The 19348-nt window shown below is 45.6% G+C and overlaps 1 protein-coding gene across 1 annotated transcript; it reads right to left on the bottom strand.

The window, feature by feature from the left end:
* Positions 1-17569, bottom strand: TAF12 (TATA-box binding protein associated factor 12). The gene is made up of 5 exons (XM_040979713.1): positions 17297-17569; positions 15785-15862; positions 8482-8596; positions 1669-1757; positions 1-473 (listed from the first exon to the last, which is right to left on the bottom strand). The coding sequence occupies exons 1-5, from the start codon at positions 17462-17464 to the stop codon at positions 438-440; spliced, it is 486 nt and encodes a 161-aa protein (XP_040835647.1). The 5' UTR covers positions 17465-17569; the 3' UTR covers positions 1-437.
* Positions 17570-19348: the final 1779 nt, after the last annotated feature.

Here is a 19348-nt window from a genome sequence, read left to right on the forward strand (position 1 = left end):
TTTCGACTAATAATTTCTTTATTCTGGAAAAGCAAATGAAAGTCATATTCATATAAACACTGACTGACATTACAAAGTACAGGGAAAGGAGAAGACAAACCCGCTACAAATCCTGCTAATACTGTCTCACTCAACAAGATCATCTGCTGCTTTGTCTCTTATTCGATCACTTATAGAATCAACCACAAATAAAATCTTCTCTGGAAGATACACTGCTCCTCTGAGATGGCAGGGAAAAGGAACCGGAAGTTGGGGTAGGAGGTTTTATTCTTTTGGCAGATCCTCTCAGTCATTATAGATATTGCTGCACTGTTAATAAAAAATATATGCTTCTCTGTAAAGCATTAAAAAAAAAAATTCCAAGGATGAGATGGCTAAGTCTCAGCTCAAGTATCTGCAAATACACATGAACGGTGTCCATGCCCTGACCCTCTGTGTTATTTCTTCGTTGTTTTCCGGATAAGTGCCATTCTCTGAAAGGAGACAGAAATAATCAGTTACATGGGTCAGTGTCAGGCTTTCTAGAACATCCATGTGAGGCCAACAGGTAGCATGGTCTATCCCCTAGGCTGTAGCTTGGGCACCTGTGTCCGTAGGGCAACTCAAAAGGCTTCTTGCCCCCAGGAGCACGGTCGGCCCCAAGTCAGACACTGACCCAAAATGTAGGGTGCTGTAGGCTAGCAGACTGGCAAAACTGTTGAGGGTAGGAAAAGGTGAGAGCTCTCGCCTCTGCGGAGTCAGGGCCCAGCCAACGAAGCAGGTATTTCCTGGGCTTTCCTTGCCCTGCCCTCCACCCTCTCCGATGGTGGAGAAAGTAAGAGTGTCACTGCCCCGTGCTGGCACTCTCAGGGAGCTGACACTTCATAGCTGCTGGCCAACTGGGGACTAACAATCACAAGGGAAGCGGATCACGGGTGTCAATTTTTACTCTGAGCCACTGGGTGAACTATTAACTTGTCCTGCTCCTTTTTGACCAAGAGACAGTCCAATATTATGGTACTTGTTGGCCACATAAATGGGACAGAAATGCAGTTGGAAGTGCAGCACAGGGCATCCTGGAAGTCAGGCTTGTGCACGCGGCTTCTCAGCAGGAACTCAGCTCTGCAAATACTTCAGAGAAAAGCAAGGAAGGGGTCCGCCTGGCTGTGCTCTCTGAGGCGGCAAAAAGCTCACTTTTCAAATTAGAGTAGTCACTTCAGACAGAAAAGGAAGCAGCCTTTGCAAGGCAGGCCATCACTGCTGCTAAACTAATTGGTGACAGGGTCAACAGTGGAAACAGTGTTCACATACTGGCCCAAAGGGACAAGGGCCAGAATGCACAGCACAGCAGCAGCCGGGGAACTCCTTCTCAGCAGAACCACAGTGGTTCTGATTCTTCATCCTCCTTTACAGGTGTTTATCAGCAACAATGAAGGAAGATTTCCTGTAGGAGGTGTAGGAGGGGGGAGTGCCATCCATCTGTAAGTCAGTCTAGAACCAATGGCCTTAAATGACACCATCAAAGTTGAGAGGAACCCACTTGGGAACAGCACAGCAGCAAGGAAATAACCTGCCCGCCCAAGGTCGGCTGCTCCCCGTTGCCCTCAGAGAGCGAAGCTAACTGTGTGAGAGAAGTGAGGTCCCTGGGGGTGGCCAGCTCCATGAGACACAGCTCTAGTGGCTTTTTACCTGCTTGTGGGCTTCTGTGGTGCAGGCTTTCTTGTAGGGTCGGATTTCCTCGGAGCCAAACCCTGGGATCCACATGTTCCACTGGCGTTCTGCAATGAAGGAGGGCAGAGTCAAGGGCAGTGGGAGCCTAGGGCAAGCTTGGGTCCAAGAGCACACCTGTACTAACACTGGGAGGACACCTGTACTAACACCGGGAGGACACCTGTACTAACACTGAGAGGACACCTGTACTGACACCGAGAGGACACCTGTACCAACACCGGGAGGACACCTGTACTAACACCGAGAGGACACCTGTACTGACACCAAGAGGACACCTGTACTAACACCGAGAGGACACCTGTACTAACACCGGCCGACACACAGTCTGTGGAATGTGACTGGGGACGTCAGATGTGGGCCTGCCATGATTTCAAGGACATGATTTGAGTCTCTTGCAAAGAACACAAATTAGTCAAAACTCTAAATGCTGAACATCAAAAAGCTGCCAAGTAGGTCATGTGGTCCACAGAAAACAAAGTCATTCCTTTCTTCAGTTGTCTTACTCCAACACTTAGAGCAGGACTAGCAAGAGAAACACGGTTCCACCACTTTGGTGTTTGGGAGCCATGACCTAGCTGTGCTGCTTGTTTTGTCGTGAGACTGGATGGTGTAAGTCTCAGTTTCTTCATCTTAAATGATTCTAACTGCTTTGGATGTGGGGATTACAACAGTACCCACCACGTCACAGGGTGTGGGGGCATTTATGACACAATGCATGTCCAGCGTGTAGTCCAGGGATCTGAATACAGACCCGGGGCTGTCCACACCACAGCTCTCCAAGGCCTTGTGCTCCTGGTTATTGTCATCCCCGTGACATTGTCACTAGAAGTTCTCACAAGACAGGGACTTCATTTATTCATCTTGTTCATAGCTGGCACAGCTGTATGCCTAAACCTACAAATAAAGGTGCACAACACTTTGGTCATGCCCTGTTTTTAACTCTTTTTTTTTAAGTTTTATTTTATTTTTATTGGAAAGGCAGTTATACAGAGAGGAGAGACAGAGAGGAAGATCTTCCGTCCGATGATTCACTCCCCGGGCAGCTGCAACAGCTGGAGCTGAGCCAATCTGAAGCGAGGAGCCTCTTCCGGGTCTCCCACATGGGTGCAGAGTCCCAAAGCTTTGGGCCATCCTCGACTGCTTTCCCAGACCATAGGCAGGGAGCTGAATGGGAAGTGGAACTGCTGGGATTAGAACCGGCACCTATATGGGATCCCAGGCGTGCAAGGCGAGGACCTTAACCACTGCGCCATCGCGCCGGGCCCTGTTTTTAACTTTTTTTGAAAAAGATTTATGTATGTATGTACTTGGAAATGCAGATCAGCTTTATGGAGAAAAGGAAAGACAGAGAAAGGTCTTCCAACTGTTGATTTACTCCTCAAATGGCTACAATGGCCAGAACTGAGCTAATCCGAACACAGGAGTTTCTTTGGGTCCCCAACTTCGGTGCAGGGTCCCAAGACTTTGGGCTGTCCTCAATTGCTTTCCCAGGTCCATCAGCAGGGAGCTGGATGGCAAGTGGAGCAGCTGGGAGAGGAGAGAGAGAGGGAAGGTCTCCCATCTGCTAGTTCACACCCCAAATAACTAGATCTAATAAGGCAGATCAGATTTATGGAGAGAAAGATCTTCTATCTGATGGCTTATTCTTCCAAATCGCTGAAATGGCCAGAGCTGAGCTGATCTGAAGCTGGGATCCAGGAGCTTTTACCAGGTTTTCTACATAGGCACAGGGTCCCAAGGAGTTGGGCCATCCTTTGCCTGGTGTGGTAGCCTAGTGGCTAAAGTCCTTGTTATATACAAACTGGGTTCCCTTATGGGCGCTGGTTCATATCCCAGCAGCCCCGCTTCCCATCCAGCTCCCTGCTTGTGGCCTCGGAAAGCAGTTAAGGACGGTCCAAAACCTTGGGACCCTGCACCTGTGTGGGAGACCAGGAAGAACTCTTGCCTCCTGGCTTCAGATCAGAGCAGTTCCGGCTGTAGTGGTCACTTGTGGAGTGAATCATCAGATGTAAGATCTTCCTTTCTGTCTTTCCTCCTCTCTGTATATCTGATTTTGCAATAAAAATAAGTAAATTTTTTTTAAAGATTTAATTATTGGAAAGTCAGATATACAGACAGGAGGAGAGACAGAGAGGAAGATCTTCCGTCCAATGATTCACTCCCCAAGTGAGCACAAAGGCCGGGAACCACGAACCTCTTCTGGGTCGCCCACCCGGGCGCAGGATCCCAAGGCTTTGGGCCATCCTCGACTGCTTTTCCAGGCCACAAGCAGGGAGCTGGATGGGAAGTGGAGCCGCCAGGATTAGAATCAGCACCTATATGGGATCCCGGCACGTTCAAGGCGAGGACTTTAGCCGCTAGGCCACGCCACCAGGCCCATAGAGTGAATAAATCTCTTTAAAAAAATTATTCTACAACACAAATGATGCACTCACTCAATATTTAGTATATAATTAAACACACTAACAAGTGTAACAACAAAATCACTAATACTATATTTTGATTTAAGTAACTGCCTGCAACAAAATTTTACCAAACAAATCTTGTTTTAATTAGTTGAGGAGTGCTAACAAGAGGAATAGAGTAGTCCTCATGTAATTTCTTTAGAGTAGTGATTTATTCTTTAGAGTAGTGATTTTTTAATTCAGACAGGAGCTCTACCCTCAGCCATCTGCTTGAAAAAAAAAAAAAAGATGTATTTGTTCATTTGAAAGGTAGAATTAACAGAGAGAAAGAGAAAGAAACAGAGATCTTCCATTCTCTGGTTCACTCCTTATTTCACTTCCAAAAGCGTTGCAATGCTTAGAGCTGGGGCCAGTCCGAAGCCAGGAGCTTCTTGGGGTCTCCCATGTGGGCGCAAGGTCCCAAATCCTTGGGCCATCTTTTGCTGTTTTTTCAGGCATTAGTAGAGAGCTGGATCAGAAGTAGAGCAGCTTGACTCAAAGTGGTGCCACTATGGGATGCTGGGTGCCACAGGTGGCAGCTTTACCCACTACATTGCAGCACAAGCTCCTGCTCAAATATTTCTGATGCACAGCTCCAATTCTGCATATATGTCTCCAGAGTTTCATATCTAGTGAGACAGGACACTTGGCACAAACACAGGTGTTTTGACTCGTACTGTACAAACGATTTTTCCCTTAGCCTCTGCTTTGCTCATCAGTATCAGATCCAAAGAGGTTAAAGTCATCATCATCTGTGCTCTCTGTAGCTCCAAGTCCTGTAGTGTCTTCCCCACCAGCGGAACCATATTTGCCCACACCAATTTTTTTCTTTTCTTTTTTTTTTTACTCCTTGGAGGCTGGTCTTTTTCTTCTCATCAGACTTGATGTGATTATACGAATGGTAGGAAATGACGCAATTTGGCAGGTGGTGGGTTGGACATTACTTCAAACTGTGCCATGTTTGTGGTGGCACACCACCACAGCTCTTGCAGATTGTAAAAACCACACATTGAAGCTCTAGAGATGACCAAAGAATTGTATTGTGGTTCTTTTTTTTTTTTTTTTAAGATTTATTTTTTTTATTATTTTTTTAATTGGAAAGGTGGATATACAGAGAGGAGAGACAGAGAGGAAGATCTTCCGTCCGATAATTCACTCCCCAAGTGAGCACAACGGGCTGATACTATGCCGATCCGAAGCCAGGAGCCTCTTCCGGGTCTCCCACGTGGGTGCAGGGTCCCAAAGCTTTGGGCCGTCCTCGACTGCTTCCCCAAGCCACAGGCAGGGAGCTGGAAGGGAAGCGGGGCTGCCGGGATTAGAACCGGCGCCCATATGGGATCCCGGGCGTGCAAGGCGAGGACCTTTAACCACTTGCGCCACCGTGCCGGGCCCTGTATTGTGGTTCTTAACAATTGTGGGGTTCAGAGTATAGTACAATGGATTAAACCTTTGCCAGCGATGCCAGAATCCCAAAAGGGTGCTGATTCAAGTCCTAGGTGCTTCATTTTCAATCCAGCTCCTTACTAATATGCCTGGGAAATCAGCATAGTATGGCCCAAATATTTGGGCCCCTGCCATCCACATGAGAAACTTGAACGGAGTTGCTGGCTCTTGGCTTTAACCCAGTCCAGCCCTCATCATTGTGGCCACTTGGGGGAAATAACAACTGCGAGGGAACACTGAGGAATAGTTTCTTTGAAAGGCAGAGACACACACTAAGGCGGGTACACTTAGGCTCTCACTTTGTTTCAATCATTTTACAAATACAATCTGCAATTCCACTGTCACCCTGCAAGGAAGATACAATGAGGGACTGTTCGGGGGGACCCCAGAGTGGAGCAGATGGACAGGAGGAGGCTTATATCCCAACCCTGGAGACTCCTGGATCCTCACCAAGGACTATCAATACGGGCACCAAGGGCTATATCCCAACTACCAAGGAGACCATGGGAAATTGGAGTGCCTTTGGAGGCCGAGAACTCCACCCCATTTGAATCTACCACAAGGGATGGAAGAAGCCCAAATCCTTCCTGACAGGATCCAAGGTCATCGGAACAACAGCTAGGAATTCTGAGTGGTCCGCAGAAAAAGAAGAACAATAAACTTCCTTCGGGACTAGGGAGAGGAGCTTTCTCTCGTCCTTACTTAGTTCCAACTTTGGGATCCCCACCCTCTCTTGCAATGACCATCAGGGTCACTCCGGAGGCCCCCCCCAAAAAAATTAGAATAGATAGAGAACAAGGAAAGCTTAGAACCAGACAAAAAATGGTCAGCATGGACTCATACATACCTTACTAGGTAGGACACAAAGATTAGTTACTCCTCACTAAGGTATTGAAGATTTCTCTGCACACCCCTCCTAAAACTGTTCTGTGCCTCAACTGTTGACATATGCCTTGTTAAAGTTATAACCCAGTTTAGACTATCCTAAAATCTGCCAAGTTCATCAATTATACTTCAACACTATAAATTGCTAAATACTAAAATGAAAATAGACACAAGACAGCTGAATAGTACCCTATAGTCATTTTAAGGTATATAGAAGCCGGTTGTATATAAGCTAAAATTGAAATGTCAGTGAAGTAGTCACAGCATGTGGTTAAGAACTTGCATTCTTTTTTTAACATATTGGTTACTCAACAACATGTCAAATAATTCCATAATGTTGTAAATTGTTGTTGATGTTATGTTATGGCTTTTAATTGATCGGGATGATATTCTGCCAGCTTTGCCTTCAGACCAGAGATGGTCTCCCTAAGAAACCATTGAATTGATCTGGACAATAAGATGCTGGACTCTATGCTTGGTATATGAAAGACTCTTGACTGAATTTGAACTGTAATATTGCAACAAGGTGGAGGAATCCACCATGGGTGAGGCGGCGGGTATGGGGAGGGGTTGGGGGAATCTCAGAACCTATGAAACTGTGTCAAATAATGCAATGTAATTTAAAAAAAAAATCAAATATTAGGAAAAAAACAAGGGACTCTTGAACTGTAATACTGCAACAAGGTGAAGGAACCCACCATGGGAGTAGGGTAGGGGGAGGGGTTGAGGGAATCCCAGAGCCTATGAAATTGTGCCATAAAATGAAATGAAACGGGGCCTGGCGCGATAACATAGTGGTTAAAGTCCTCACTTTGAATACACCAGGATTCCATATGGGTGCTGGTTCTAATCCCAGCGGCCCCGCTTCCCATCCAGCTCCCTGCCTGTGGCCTGGGAAAGCCCCAAGGGGCCCTGAGGACGACCCCAAGCTTTCGGACCCTGCACTCGTGTGAGAGATCTGGAAGAAGTCCCTGGCTCCTGGCTTTGGATTGGCTCAGCTCCAACCGTTGCGGCTGCTTGGGGAGTGAACCATTAGATGGAAGATCTTCCTCTCTGTCTCTCCTCCTCTCTGTATATCTGCCTTTTCAATAAAAATAAAAATTAAAAAAAAAAAAGAAATGAAACAACAACAACAAAAAAATGAGTGAATCTAGAGGAAACTGACTGGGGAGAATAAGATGACAGTTTAGGATCAGCATTGTGGTACAGCACCTTAAACTCCACCTGTGACAACGGCACCCCTTGTGGGTGTCAGTTTGAGACTTGGCTGCTTCACTTCAAATCAACTCCCTGCTAATACAGCTCAGAAAGCAGTGAAGAATGGCTCAAGTGCTTGAGCCCCTGCACCCATATGGGAAACTCGGCAGAAGCTCCTGGCTTTGGTCTACCTAGCTTCAGCTATTAGATGAAAATTCTGTCTCTTCTCTGTAACTCTGCAATTCAAGACAGCAAACCTTAAAAATATAAAAGGAAGATGATACAGTGGGAAAGTGGCAGAATCTACTTATTTATTTATTTGAAAGACAGAATAACAGAGAGAAAGAGAGACCAATATATATTTACCGGTTCACTTCCCTAAGTGGTTGCAACAGACAGGTCTGGACTAAGCTGAAGCCAAGACCTAGGAACTCCATGTGAGTCTCTCACATGGGCAGCGGGGACCCAAGTACCAGTGCCATGTCTCTGCTGCCTTCCCAGGCACATCAGCAGGGAGCCGGATTGGAAGCAGAGCAGCTAGGACTCAAACTGGCACTTGAATCTGGGATGCTGGTTTCGCAAAGCAAGGGCCTTACTTGCTGCACCCCAATGCTGCTCTGGCATCTGGGATGAAGTTCAATGCCTGATCTCACTTTCCACACCAGGAGGGGATTCCTCGTCTCTCTTCAGCACCTCTACGCATCAATTCCAGGGCCAGGCTCTCATCTTGGCCTGGAAGTCCCTCTGATTACACATCTCCTGGCAGGCCCATAGCTGAAGTTGTCCGAGCAAGACCACATACCTAGATGAAGTTGGACATCTTTCACCTCCAGGGTACTGGACTTGCGATGTCGAGCAAGCTGGCAGGCTGCTGTCACCACGCTTTCAATAAAATCGTCAGCAATCTGCAGCAGCATCTGGGGAAGGCAAGTGCAGAAAGTAACCATGACATTGCAGGCAGGCTTCTGTTGCTGGGACAACTGTTTTCTGCCTGAATCACATATTTAGTCAGTGTTGTTAAAAAAAATACATCTATTTGTTTGAGAAGCAGACTTACAGAGGGAGAGAGGGAGAAACAGAAGGCCTGTCTATCTCCTGGTTTATTCCCCAAGCAGTTGTAATGGCGAGAGTGGGCCAGGGATTCCATTTGTATCGCCTACGTGGGTGGCAGAGGCCCAAACACCAGGGCCACCTTGCACTGCTTTCCCAGGTGTGTTAGCAGGGAGGTGGATTGGAAGTGGAGCAACTAGGAGTTAAAACAGCCATCATGTAGGATGCTGGCATGGCACGCAGAACCTCAACCTGCTGCTAAGCCATGATGTTGGCTACAGGCTTTCTTTTTGAAAAGCATTTTTATTTATTTGAAAGGAAGAGAGCGAGAGACAGATAGAAGCATTCCATCTGCAGGCTCACTCCCAGGATGTCCACAGTGGCAGAGGCTGAGCAGGGTCAGCAGTAACCTAGAAGCACAGAACTCAACCTGGGCCTCTCACACTGTGGTAGTTTTTTTTTTTTTTTTTAAACTTTAAAGGGAGATTCACAGAGAGAAAGAGAGAGATCTTCCATTGGCTGATTTCATTTCCTTAAGGTCTAAAATGGCTGGAGCTGAGCTGAGCTGAAGCCAAGAGCCAGGAGCCTCCTCTAGATCTCCCACATGGGTATAGGATCCCAATGACTTGGACCATCCTGCACTGCCTTTCCAGGCCACAAGCAGGGAGCCGAGTGGGAAACGGAGCAGCTGGGACTTGAAACAAAGACTGTATGGGATGCTGGTGCTTGTAAGTGGAAGATTAATCTGTTGAGCCACCACATCAGCCTCAACTGGTAGTTCTCTAGTCACAGCCTGTTTCAGTACTAGGGTGGCATTAGTCGGAATTAAAAGCTGAGTGCAGACACTAAGATGTGTGATGAAGGCATGCTGCAGAAATCCTAATCGCTGAGCCAAACACTCACCCTTTAATCAGATGCTACTAGCAGGTCTGGCACCAGTGTTTGGGCAAAGGTGGGCCTGAGGAATCAGATGAAGAGGAGATATTTTCGAAGCTGAGTCTGTCAACCTCTGAGGACCTACTTTCTCTTCTTTCCAGTCAGCAAGGATCAACTAACCCAACTGCTTCTCCCTTATCTTTTCTTTGGAATTCAGTGGGAAAACAATGTGATTGATTCTATTTGGTCACGTATAGTGAGTTAAAACACTTTTATTTCCATTATCTCAGTCCGTAAAGGAGTCCTACAGAGAAAACGGGACTGAGTTTCATCTTTGTATGGAGGCAGACGCTTAGGCTGAGGGAGAGCAGTCTGCTCACGGCCACGCCACTGTGAGCTGGGGGGCCTGGGCTCAACCTCCAGAGCTCTGAGGCTGAGTTCCTCCTTCACTCAGAATGGCTCCTGGACCAGTGTGAAAGATCAGAATTCTGAAGATAAAATGGGAAATTCTGGGGCCTGGCACAATAGCATAGTGGCTAAAGTCCTCATCTTGAATGTGCCAGTCCTAATCCCAGCAGCTCCACTTCACATCCAGCTCCCTGCTTGTGACCTGGGAAAGCAGTTGAAGATGGCCCAAAGCCTTGGGACCCTGCACCCGTGTGGGAGACCCAGAAGCAGCTCCTGGATCCTGGCTTCAGATCGGCTCAGCTCTGGCTGTTGCGGCCACCTGGGGAGTGAACCATTGGATGGAAGATCTTCCTCTCTGTCTCTCTTCCTCTCTGTATATCTGCCTTTCCAATGGATAAAACAAAAACAAACAAAACAAAACAAACTAGAAATTCTGATTAGTCAATACCTGCCCCACAGATTCTTCTGTTGATCAACAAAGCAAATAAAATTATAACTACAGGTCTAGACATTCCTTGTTCTGATGGACCTTTTGCAAAATGTTTTATCTATTGTATTAGTTGAGAGGCAGAGACTTGGAGAGCTCTTATTCACTGGTTCACCCAGGGATGCCTACAACAGGCCTGGCTGGATCTCAATTCAGGTCTCCCACGTGAGTGCAGGCACCCAGGTGGTTGAACCATCATTTTTGCTTTCAAGATGTGCAGTACCAGAATTTGGAGTTGGAAGCTTGAGACTCAAACCCAGAACACCCCATGCAGTGCAGGTGTTCCAGCTGGCATCTTAACCACTAGGCCACCTGCCTCTGCTGGCACTTTTAGCCATACGACCCAAATGGACAACTTCTAAACAAAAGACTTCTAGTTAAACATGGTAGATAAATTACAAAAATGAACTTTCCATTACACCCTAAACTCATTAAAATACTTGCAAAAGAAAAAAAAAGATGTGGCAATCTACAAAGCAAACAAGAACAGGAGAGAAAACTATTATTTTTACATGTTTATTTTACTTGGGACCTGCACCGTGGTATAGCAGGTTAAACCACTCTCTGTAATGCCAGCATCTCATATGAGTGCCAGTTTGAGATCCAGCTACTCCACTTCTAATCCTGCTCTCCGTTACTGCACCTGAGAAAGCATCAGAAGAATGGGCAGTACCTGGGTCACAGCCATCCACGTGGGAGGCCTAGATGGGGTTCTAGGTTTCTGGCTTTACCTTGGCTCAGCTCCAGTGGAAGGAGTGAATCAGCAGATGACAGATTTCTTTCCGTGTACCTCTACCTTTCAAGTAAACAAATTGGGGATTATGGGTATCCCAAGTGCTGGCTGAACCCTGAGTACCAGGTGAGAAAAATATTAACAGATGATATATTCTAATAAACTTCCTTCAAAAAATATTTGAAAGGCAGAGTTACAAAGACAGAGAAATAGAGAGAGAGAGAGAGAGAGAGAGAGAGAGAGAATTTTTCATCTGTTGGTTTACATTCCAAATGGCCATTCCAGATGACCCAGTCAGGGCTGGCTGAGTATAGGGGCTCAAGGACTTGGCCTATCATCTCTTTCCCAGGCACATTAGCAGGGTGCTAGATCAGAAGTGGAACTGCCAGGGCCAGAACAGGCACCCATCTGGGATGCCAGAGTTGCAGGTGGTGGCTTAACCCATTATGCCACGATACTGGCTACTCCAATAAATTCCTTCAAAAAAAAGGAAGATTCAATGCCCAAGTGGTTGCAATGGCCAGATTTGAACCTATGTGAAGCCAGGGGCTGGCAGCTCACACGGGCTCCTATGGGGTTCCAAGGCTTTGGCTCATCCTCTAATGCTTTTCCAAGCCATAAGCAGGGAGCTGGATGAGGAGTGGAGCAGCTGGGACATGAACTGGTGCCCATATGGGATCTCAGCATGTGCAAGCGAGAATTTAGCCACCGGGCCACCAACTTCTAAAGTAAAATGTGGTTAAAGAGACAACAGATATGGGGGAGTAGGAACTCACTTAGCAGGCAGAAGGTACGACACAACTGCTCCTAGGAGAGACACCAGAGAAAACTGAACTGGTTTCCCTCAAATTCTCTAAATGATCTGGGATCTAGAGGTATCATTTAGTATAGAGGACTAGGCTGAGGCACAAAGACAGGACTGTAATACATGTACGAATTAGGACTAGCTCCCTAGCCCCACATTCCACAGGCAGGTGCTCTTCTCTGCAGACACAACACTCCGTCCACAGAACGCTGATCCCTAACACAGAGAGAGTGAGGTGGTTGCAGCAGTGCAGCAAGTTACGCTCGGGGTCTCATGGTGATTCCTACCTCCCCTGCTTCAGATCCAGATTCCAGCTTATGCATCCTGGAAAGAAGGTGATATTTCTAGGGTTTGGGCACCTGCAACCCACACGGGAAACACAGAGTTCTGGGCCACTGGCATTTAGGGTTACAAGCACGTAGGCAGTAAGCAAGCAGATAAAAACAAATACATAAACATTAAAATAAACCAAAATAGGGCCCAGTGCAATGGCTCAGTGACTAAATATTTGCCTTGTAAGTGACGAGATGGGCGCCAGGTCATGTAGCAATCGCTCCACTTCCCATCCAGCTCTCTGCCTGTGGCTTGGGAAAGCAGTAGAGAATGGTCCAACACCTCGGGAAAATCAGATTTACAGAGAGAAGGAAGAGACAGAGGAGAAAATATTCCATCTACTGGTTCACTCGCCAACTGCTTTCCCAGGTCACAAGTAGGGAGCTGGAATCAGAAGTGGAACAGTCAGGACTTGACCTGGAGCCTACATGGGATCCCAGCACATGTAACAGGAGGACTTAACCACTAGGCTATCATGTTGGACCCAAAATAAAGTAAATCTTAAATCTATATAGGAAAAACTGGGGGAGGGGGCAGCTCTGGATCAGAATACACTAGAGAGCAGCAGGAAGGGAATAGCAGTTCTTTCTCACTGTGTTTCCAGAACGTTAGAGATTCTGGATAAAGCCTGCGAGAGGAGACTGAGGAAGAGAGACAGACACTGACACACTTTGGGAGTTCTTCCACAGGAGGGCTGACTGGTGGCCGAGGTAAGGCCAGTGGGCTGGTGAGCCTAGCTCATCAAAGGCAATTATGTCAATCTCTTCCCCATTTTGTACTGAATGACGTCATGCAGAGTGGAGATATTTACACTGCAGAAATCAGCAAATGCTGCAAATCAAGGCCATGTATTTGTGAGAGGTTGTTAAATAGCTCTCCATCAGTAATTCTTTCTGCTTCCACTCAAATTTTATTGGCTTATTCTTTAGGACAGGCCCAGAACCAATGCCACGTTAGAAGAAAGTATCCAAAACAAACAAACAAACAAACAAAAAGGGAAGCCAAGGGAAGCCAGGGGATATAGACAATGCAAGAAAACGTCAAAAAATGTCATGAATGTCTTTGGAGCAGAAACATAAGATATTAAACCATAAAATAACAGAATGGTTTGGAAAAAAAAAAGAAGATGAAAGGTTTTATACCTTCTCCCCTGAGCAGACTGAAAGACTTAGAAGGTAACGGAAAACCTGCACACAAGGGGCTGGTGCTGTGACATAGCAGGTAAAACCATAACCAGTGGCGCCAGCATCAATATGAGTGCCAGTTGATATTCCAGCTGCTCCACTTCCCATCCATCCTCTGCTAATCCTCCTGGAAGAGCAGAGAGAAAGGCCCGAGTCCTTGGTCCCTTTCATTCTTGTAGGAAACCTGGCACGGCTGCTGGCTTCAGACCAGCCCAGTTCTAGCTATTGAGGCTACTGGAGAAGTGAACCAGCAGATAGAAGCTCTCTTTCTCTTGCTTCCATCTCCCCCACTCTAACTCTGCCTCTCAAATAAATAAAGCTCAAAAACAAAACAATACAATTTGCAAATGTATTAAATAGAGAGGGGCCTAGTGCAGTAGCTTAGTGGCTAAAGTTCTTGCCTTGAATGTGCTGGAATCCTGTATGGGCGCCGGTTCCAATCCTGGCAGCTCCACTTCCCATCCAACTCCCTGCTTGTGGCCTGGGAAAGCAGTCAACGATGGCCTAATGGCACCAAGCAGCCATGTGGGACACTCGGAAGAGGCTCCTGGCTCCAGGTTTTTGGACTGGCGCAGCTCTGGCCACTGCAGCCACTTGGAGAATGAATCAGCAGATGGAAGATCTTCCTTTCTGTCTCTCCTCCTCTCTGTATATCTGACTTTCCAATGAAAAGAAAATAAATATTTAAAAAATAATAATCCCATGAGGCCTGGTGCAGTAACCTAGTGGCTAAATCCTTTTATTGCATGTACCGGGATCCTACATGAGTGCTGGCTCTAATCCTGGCTGCTCCACTTCTGATCCAGCTCCCTGCTTATGGCTTGAGAAAGCAGCAGAAGATGGACCAAGTACTTGGATCCCTGAACCCCGTGGGAGACCCGGAAGAAGCTCCTGACTGGCTCCTGGCTTTGGCTAGGCCCAACCTTGGTCTTTGTAGACATCTGGGGAGTGAAGTATCCAACAGAAGTGTTCTCTTGCACCTGGTACGATAGCCTAGTGGCTAAAGTTCTTGCCTTGAAACTGCCAGGATCTTATATGGATGCCAGTTTGTGTCCCAGTTGCTCCATACCGCATCCAGCTCCCTGCTTGTGGCTTGGATGGCCAGCAGAGAATGGCCCAAAGTCTTGAGATCCAGCACTGACATGGGAGACCTGGAAGAAGTTCCCGGCTCCTGGCTTTAGATCAGCTCAGTTCCAGCCATTGTGGCCACTTGGGGAGTAAACCAGCAGACAGAAGATCTTCCTCTCTGTCTCTCCTTCTTTCTGTAAATTTCACTTTTCAATAAAATCAATCTTTAAAAAACAAACAAAAAAAACATGCTCTAACTCTGCCAAATAATCTAAAAAAAGTACCAATAGTAAATTTCAAGAAAATACATCCTAAAAAAGAAAACTAACATGATCATTAGCCTAGGAGCATACAAAATTTATATAATCAGAATGCTGTAAGTACTGACTTTAGGTTATTAAAAAATGAGTAACAAAACCAGGGAAAGAAATGTTGAATGGCATATCTATGAGTATCATAACAAAAAAATCTTTTAACATTACAGGTAACAATGTGTTGTAAAAGTAATGAACCAAGGAATATTTGTTTTGAGTGGGTATTTGGCACTGTGGGTAATATGCCATTTGGGATGCCAACTGCTCATCTTAGACTGCTTAGAAAGTCTGGTTTTGCTTCCAACTCCTGCATGCTGAGAAGCCTGAGTGAGTTCCCAGCTCCTGGCTTCAACCTGACCCCAGTCCTGGCTGCTGCAGGTATTTATTATTATTTTTTAAAGATTTATTTATTTTTATTACAAAGTCAGATATACAGAGAGGAGGAGATCTTCCGTCCAATGATTTTCTCCCCAAATGACTGCAACGACTGGTGCTTGCTGCAGGTATTTAGAAAGTGAGCCAGAGAAATGACATCTAGTCTACCTCTCTGCCTTGCAAAAAGAAAAAGAAATTTCTAGGAATAATATACTAAGCAGTCTCCTGAGCCTGGACTGTGTATGGGTGGGATCTTCACAATAGCCCTGTGCATAAAGAATGGCAGCCCTATTAGCATAAGAGGAAGGGGAATTCTCAAAAGGTTTAAATGACTTGTCCATGGCTAAACAGCTGGTACGTGGCAGAGCAAGGACTGGAATTCAGGTTTGCCTGTCTCTACCATCTATGCTCTCAAACACCACGCTAGATCAGCTCTTACGTTCAATCTCCGGAGTACCCAAGCCAACCTTACCTCTTCCACATCTTCATCCAGCTGCTCATTAGGATCCACTTCTCTTACTAAGTCTTGTAATTTCTTCTTCGTCAATACCTAAAGTTAATCGAGAGAAGATTGTTCAGCCAAATATTAAGGAAACAAAATACATCATTAATCACATAATGAAGCGAGGCTATTAACCTGATGGGCCTAGTTTCTACTTTCCAATGAGCTCTCAGTCTGGTTGACCTGATGGTAGTCACAAGTCCACATCTCAAGACTGAAGTGCATCAGGGAAAGACAGAAAGAGAAGTTTGGAACAGAGGCCAGCATTCAAGTATCAGGCAGATTAATCGTGCTCTTTTATTTCCAATAATTGATTTGTGATTTTCCAACCATCATAGATTCTACTGTGCCTTTGCTGCCTGTAGACTTTTCCTTTCTCCCTCTTCCTGGGTGCTCAGTTCTCAGCGCCCATCATTCACCTGGGTAAAAGCACTGCTTCCTGCTAGGGCACGTCTGTCTCGTGGTGTGCACTCTTGTAACACTGTGGACATTTATATATTTGTCTACTTGACTTAACAGGCTAAACGCTCCAGGAGGACAGGGTCCACGTGTTCACCTCTGTATAACTAAATAGGGGTATTTAAGTCTGTCCAGTTACCATTTTCAAAAAGAAAGTGGCATGTTATTTTTACACACCATTTAAAAAGATCAAAAGATACGCACTAAAATACTAAAACACTAAAAATTTCACAATTAGTTTTCCTCCCAGGGTACTCCCTTTCTTATCCCACCTTAAGTCACACAACTTAACTTTTTGTTAATCTTGCTCTTTTGTTAAAGATCTACAGATTGTCTAGTGCTTAAAAGTACGCAGGGAAACACCCTAGTGCAAGGACTCTACGTCCTTCCATAGCCCTGCCTATATACAGTTTTATCTTTGACTTTTTTCCAATAGATTCCATATTCAACCCATTGGGTCTCCTATTTGCTCAAGCTTCCCCATTCAGCTTTGCTAATCCTTCCACCCTCTCCCTTGATATGGGTCCTCATCCACCCTATCTACCGTGTAAGACACACATCAAGGGACTGTATCTATTTCTTATGGCTACGTAGAATAAAATTAGGATTTTGGGTAGAAAGACTTGGACAGTTTTTCAAATCACTGGATGAAATTAATTCAGGCAACAGCTGATAAGCTAGAAGAATACATGACTGAAGGCAAGGCTACATTTATTGCAGAAATATCAAATCCAATTATTTTATTTAACAGCTATGTATCTAACATATATACATATTAAAAACACCTGAAATGTGTGTTAGTATATGTGTGTGTATGGATACATGTTTTTATGCATGTGGATAGCCATATATAATACAAAGTAAAATCAAACAAACACTGTATAGGATAACCAAAAGGAATGCTCCAGTCTCAGAGGTGGCGGAGAGGAAGAGGCAGTATGTAGGACGGACATCTCTCTAAGCATTACTGGTTCAGTAACGGTAAGAGGCGCCCACGGAGAGCAAAACGCAAGAGGATGATACCTGATTGTTCTCAGGGCTGAGACGACCTCCTGACCCAGGGGTGCCTGGAATCTTTACCACTGTGGTGCTATTGGCCATGGAGCCCTGTGGAGGGGTGCTGGCTGGCTCCGGTTTTATGGAGGAGAAATTGGAGAGGTTGATTAGGGCTGAGGGGCCAAACTGGTTCATAATCTGCCGAGCTTTGGACTTCAGCTCATAGAGCTTATCGAGGTCTTGTTTCTTTTTGGAGCTGTGAGGACCAAGGCCAAGCAACTGGAGAAGCAAAACAGGAGAATTAGCTCTTGAAGCACATGGTATAAAGGATGAGTTCTGAAAGGAAAATTACATGAGGGCTGATCTTGAGGTGTCTTTCAGAATCTCTGGGATACCTGCATACTGAAAATGAAGCAAGAAAAACGGTTGCTCTCAACTGAGAGTTAAAAACCATCTCCTTTACAAAAACTAAATGAAATAGTCCACAAAATTGAAATAAGGAAGAAAGCAAATAAAATGAGGGATCTTACCCATAAAAACAAATAGAAACAAACAAGACACTTCAGAGGACTTTGTAAAAAAAAAAAAGCAGTAAGTGCCACATGCATTATTCTTTAAGTACTATATCAATGTTAAATGCAAGTAAGTCACTTCACAATCATATACTTAAAATCCATTCACAGAGTGTACAAAAACAGATTAGTTCATTTTGGTGTTTCAACACTTAAGTCCATGTCAGCTATACACAGTCAATGCAACTTCCAAGAACTGTTAAAAGTACTCTTGTTTATTAACAAGAGCGACTTCTGCGAGTTAGAAATTTTGCAGTACATGCAGCAGCAACCTTCGCCTGAAGCAGCCAAGCTTCCTAGCCTTGGAGCCACAAAGTTGCCCTGTGGACACCAGCTTCGGTGCCACTGGACCACAAGCCCACTCATCAATGCTCCCCACAGGGTCCTTGGGAGCTTACTTACAGCTATCTGAGTGTCTAGATCTTTAATTACATCAGCCACAGCTGTGAGCCCGGTGAAATGAGAGGCAGCCATTCTCAAAAGCTACCTGTAAATGAACAGCTAGCATCAGGCATCTCCTTTGACACAGAACCACTTGAGTGCGTGGCCTGGCACGTCTTCACCAACAGGATTCAGGCAAACGGGAATCAGGGAAGCATTATCCTCTTGCCCCTCCTGAGTACCAAGAAAGACATCTCCAGCTCACTGACGAACTGTATTAAAAATTAATGAACGATTATGACATATACACGTTATCTTCTTAGAAAATGAATGGTCCATTGTTGGAGATAACATGTTAGGCACATGAGACACTTTATTAGGTAAAATTTTGTGATTTGAACCTGCAGGAATGATGTTGATAGCTTTCAGAACATGGCAGTTTAGCAACCTGAGAGTAGATCTGTATCTATTCCATTCTTGTCCCTAATTCAGAGTTCCTTGTGATTCTCAAGTGAGAAATCACACGCTCCTGGTTTACTCTTAATAAAGGTAACTATGCACTGGCTAACTGACCTAGAGAAACAACACTGACTGGCTGGCCAAGAGCCAAATCAGCGAATAGCAGCGCATCAGGGTCCTTTTTTCCCCTCCAATTATATGTGGTTTATGTTCCTTCTTCTCTACTCCTCAGTGTTACTCATGGAAGAGACAAGAAAAGATGGAACCATTATTAAAGATTATAAGGGGGGGGGGGGCGGCGACGTGGCCAAGTGGCTTAAGTCCTCACCCTGAACGCACCAGGATTCCATATGGGTGCTGGTTCTAATCCCAGCAGCTTCACTTCCCATCCAGCTCCCTGCTTGTGTCCTGAGAAAGCAGTGGAGGACGGCCCAAAGCCTTGGGACCCTGCACCCACATGGGAGCCCTGGGGGAGGCTTCTGGCTCCTGGCTTCGGTTTGGCGCAGCACTGGCCGTTGCGGTCACTTGGGGAGTGAGTCATTGGATGGAAGATCTTCCTCTCTGTCTTTCCTCCTCTCTGTATATCTGACTTTGCAATAAAAATAAATAAATCTTTTAAAAAAAGATTATCAGAGGGGATAGCATTGTGATATAGCTGATAAAGCCA

The sequence above is a fragment of the Ochotona curzoniae genome, unplaced genomic scaffold (genome assembly GCF_017591425.1).
Source record: "Ochotona curzoniae isolate NIBS_2020 unplaced genomic scaffold, NIBS_Ocur_1.0 contig_3255, whole genome shotgun sequence".
NCBI lineage: Eukaryota > Metazoa > Chordata > Mammalia > Lagomorpha > Ochotonidae > Ochotona > Ochotona curzoniae.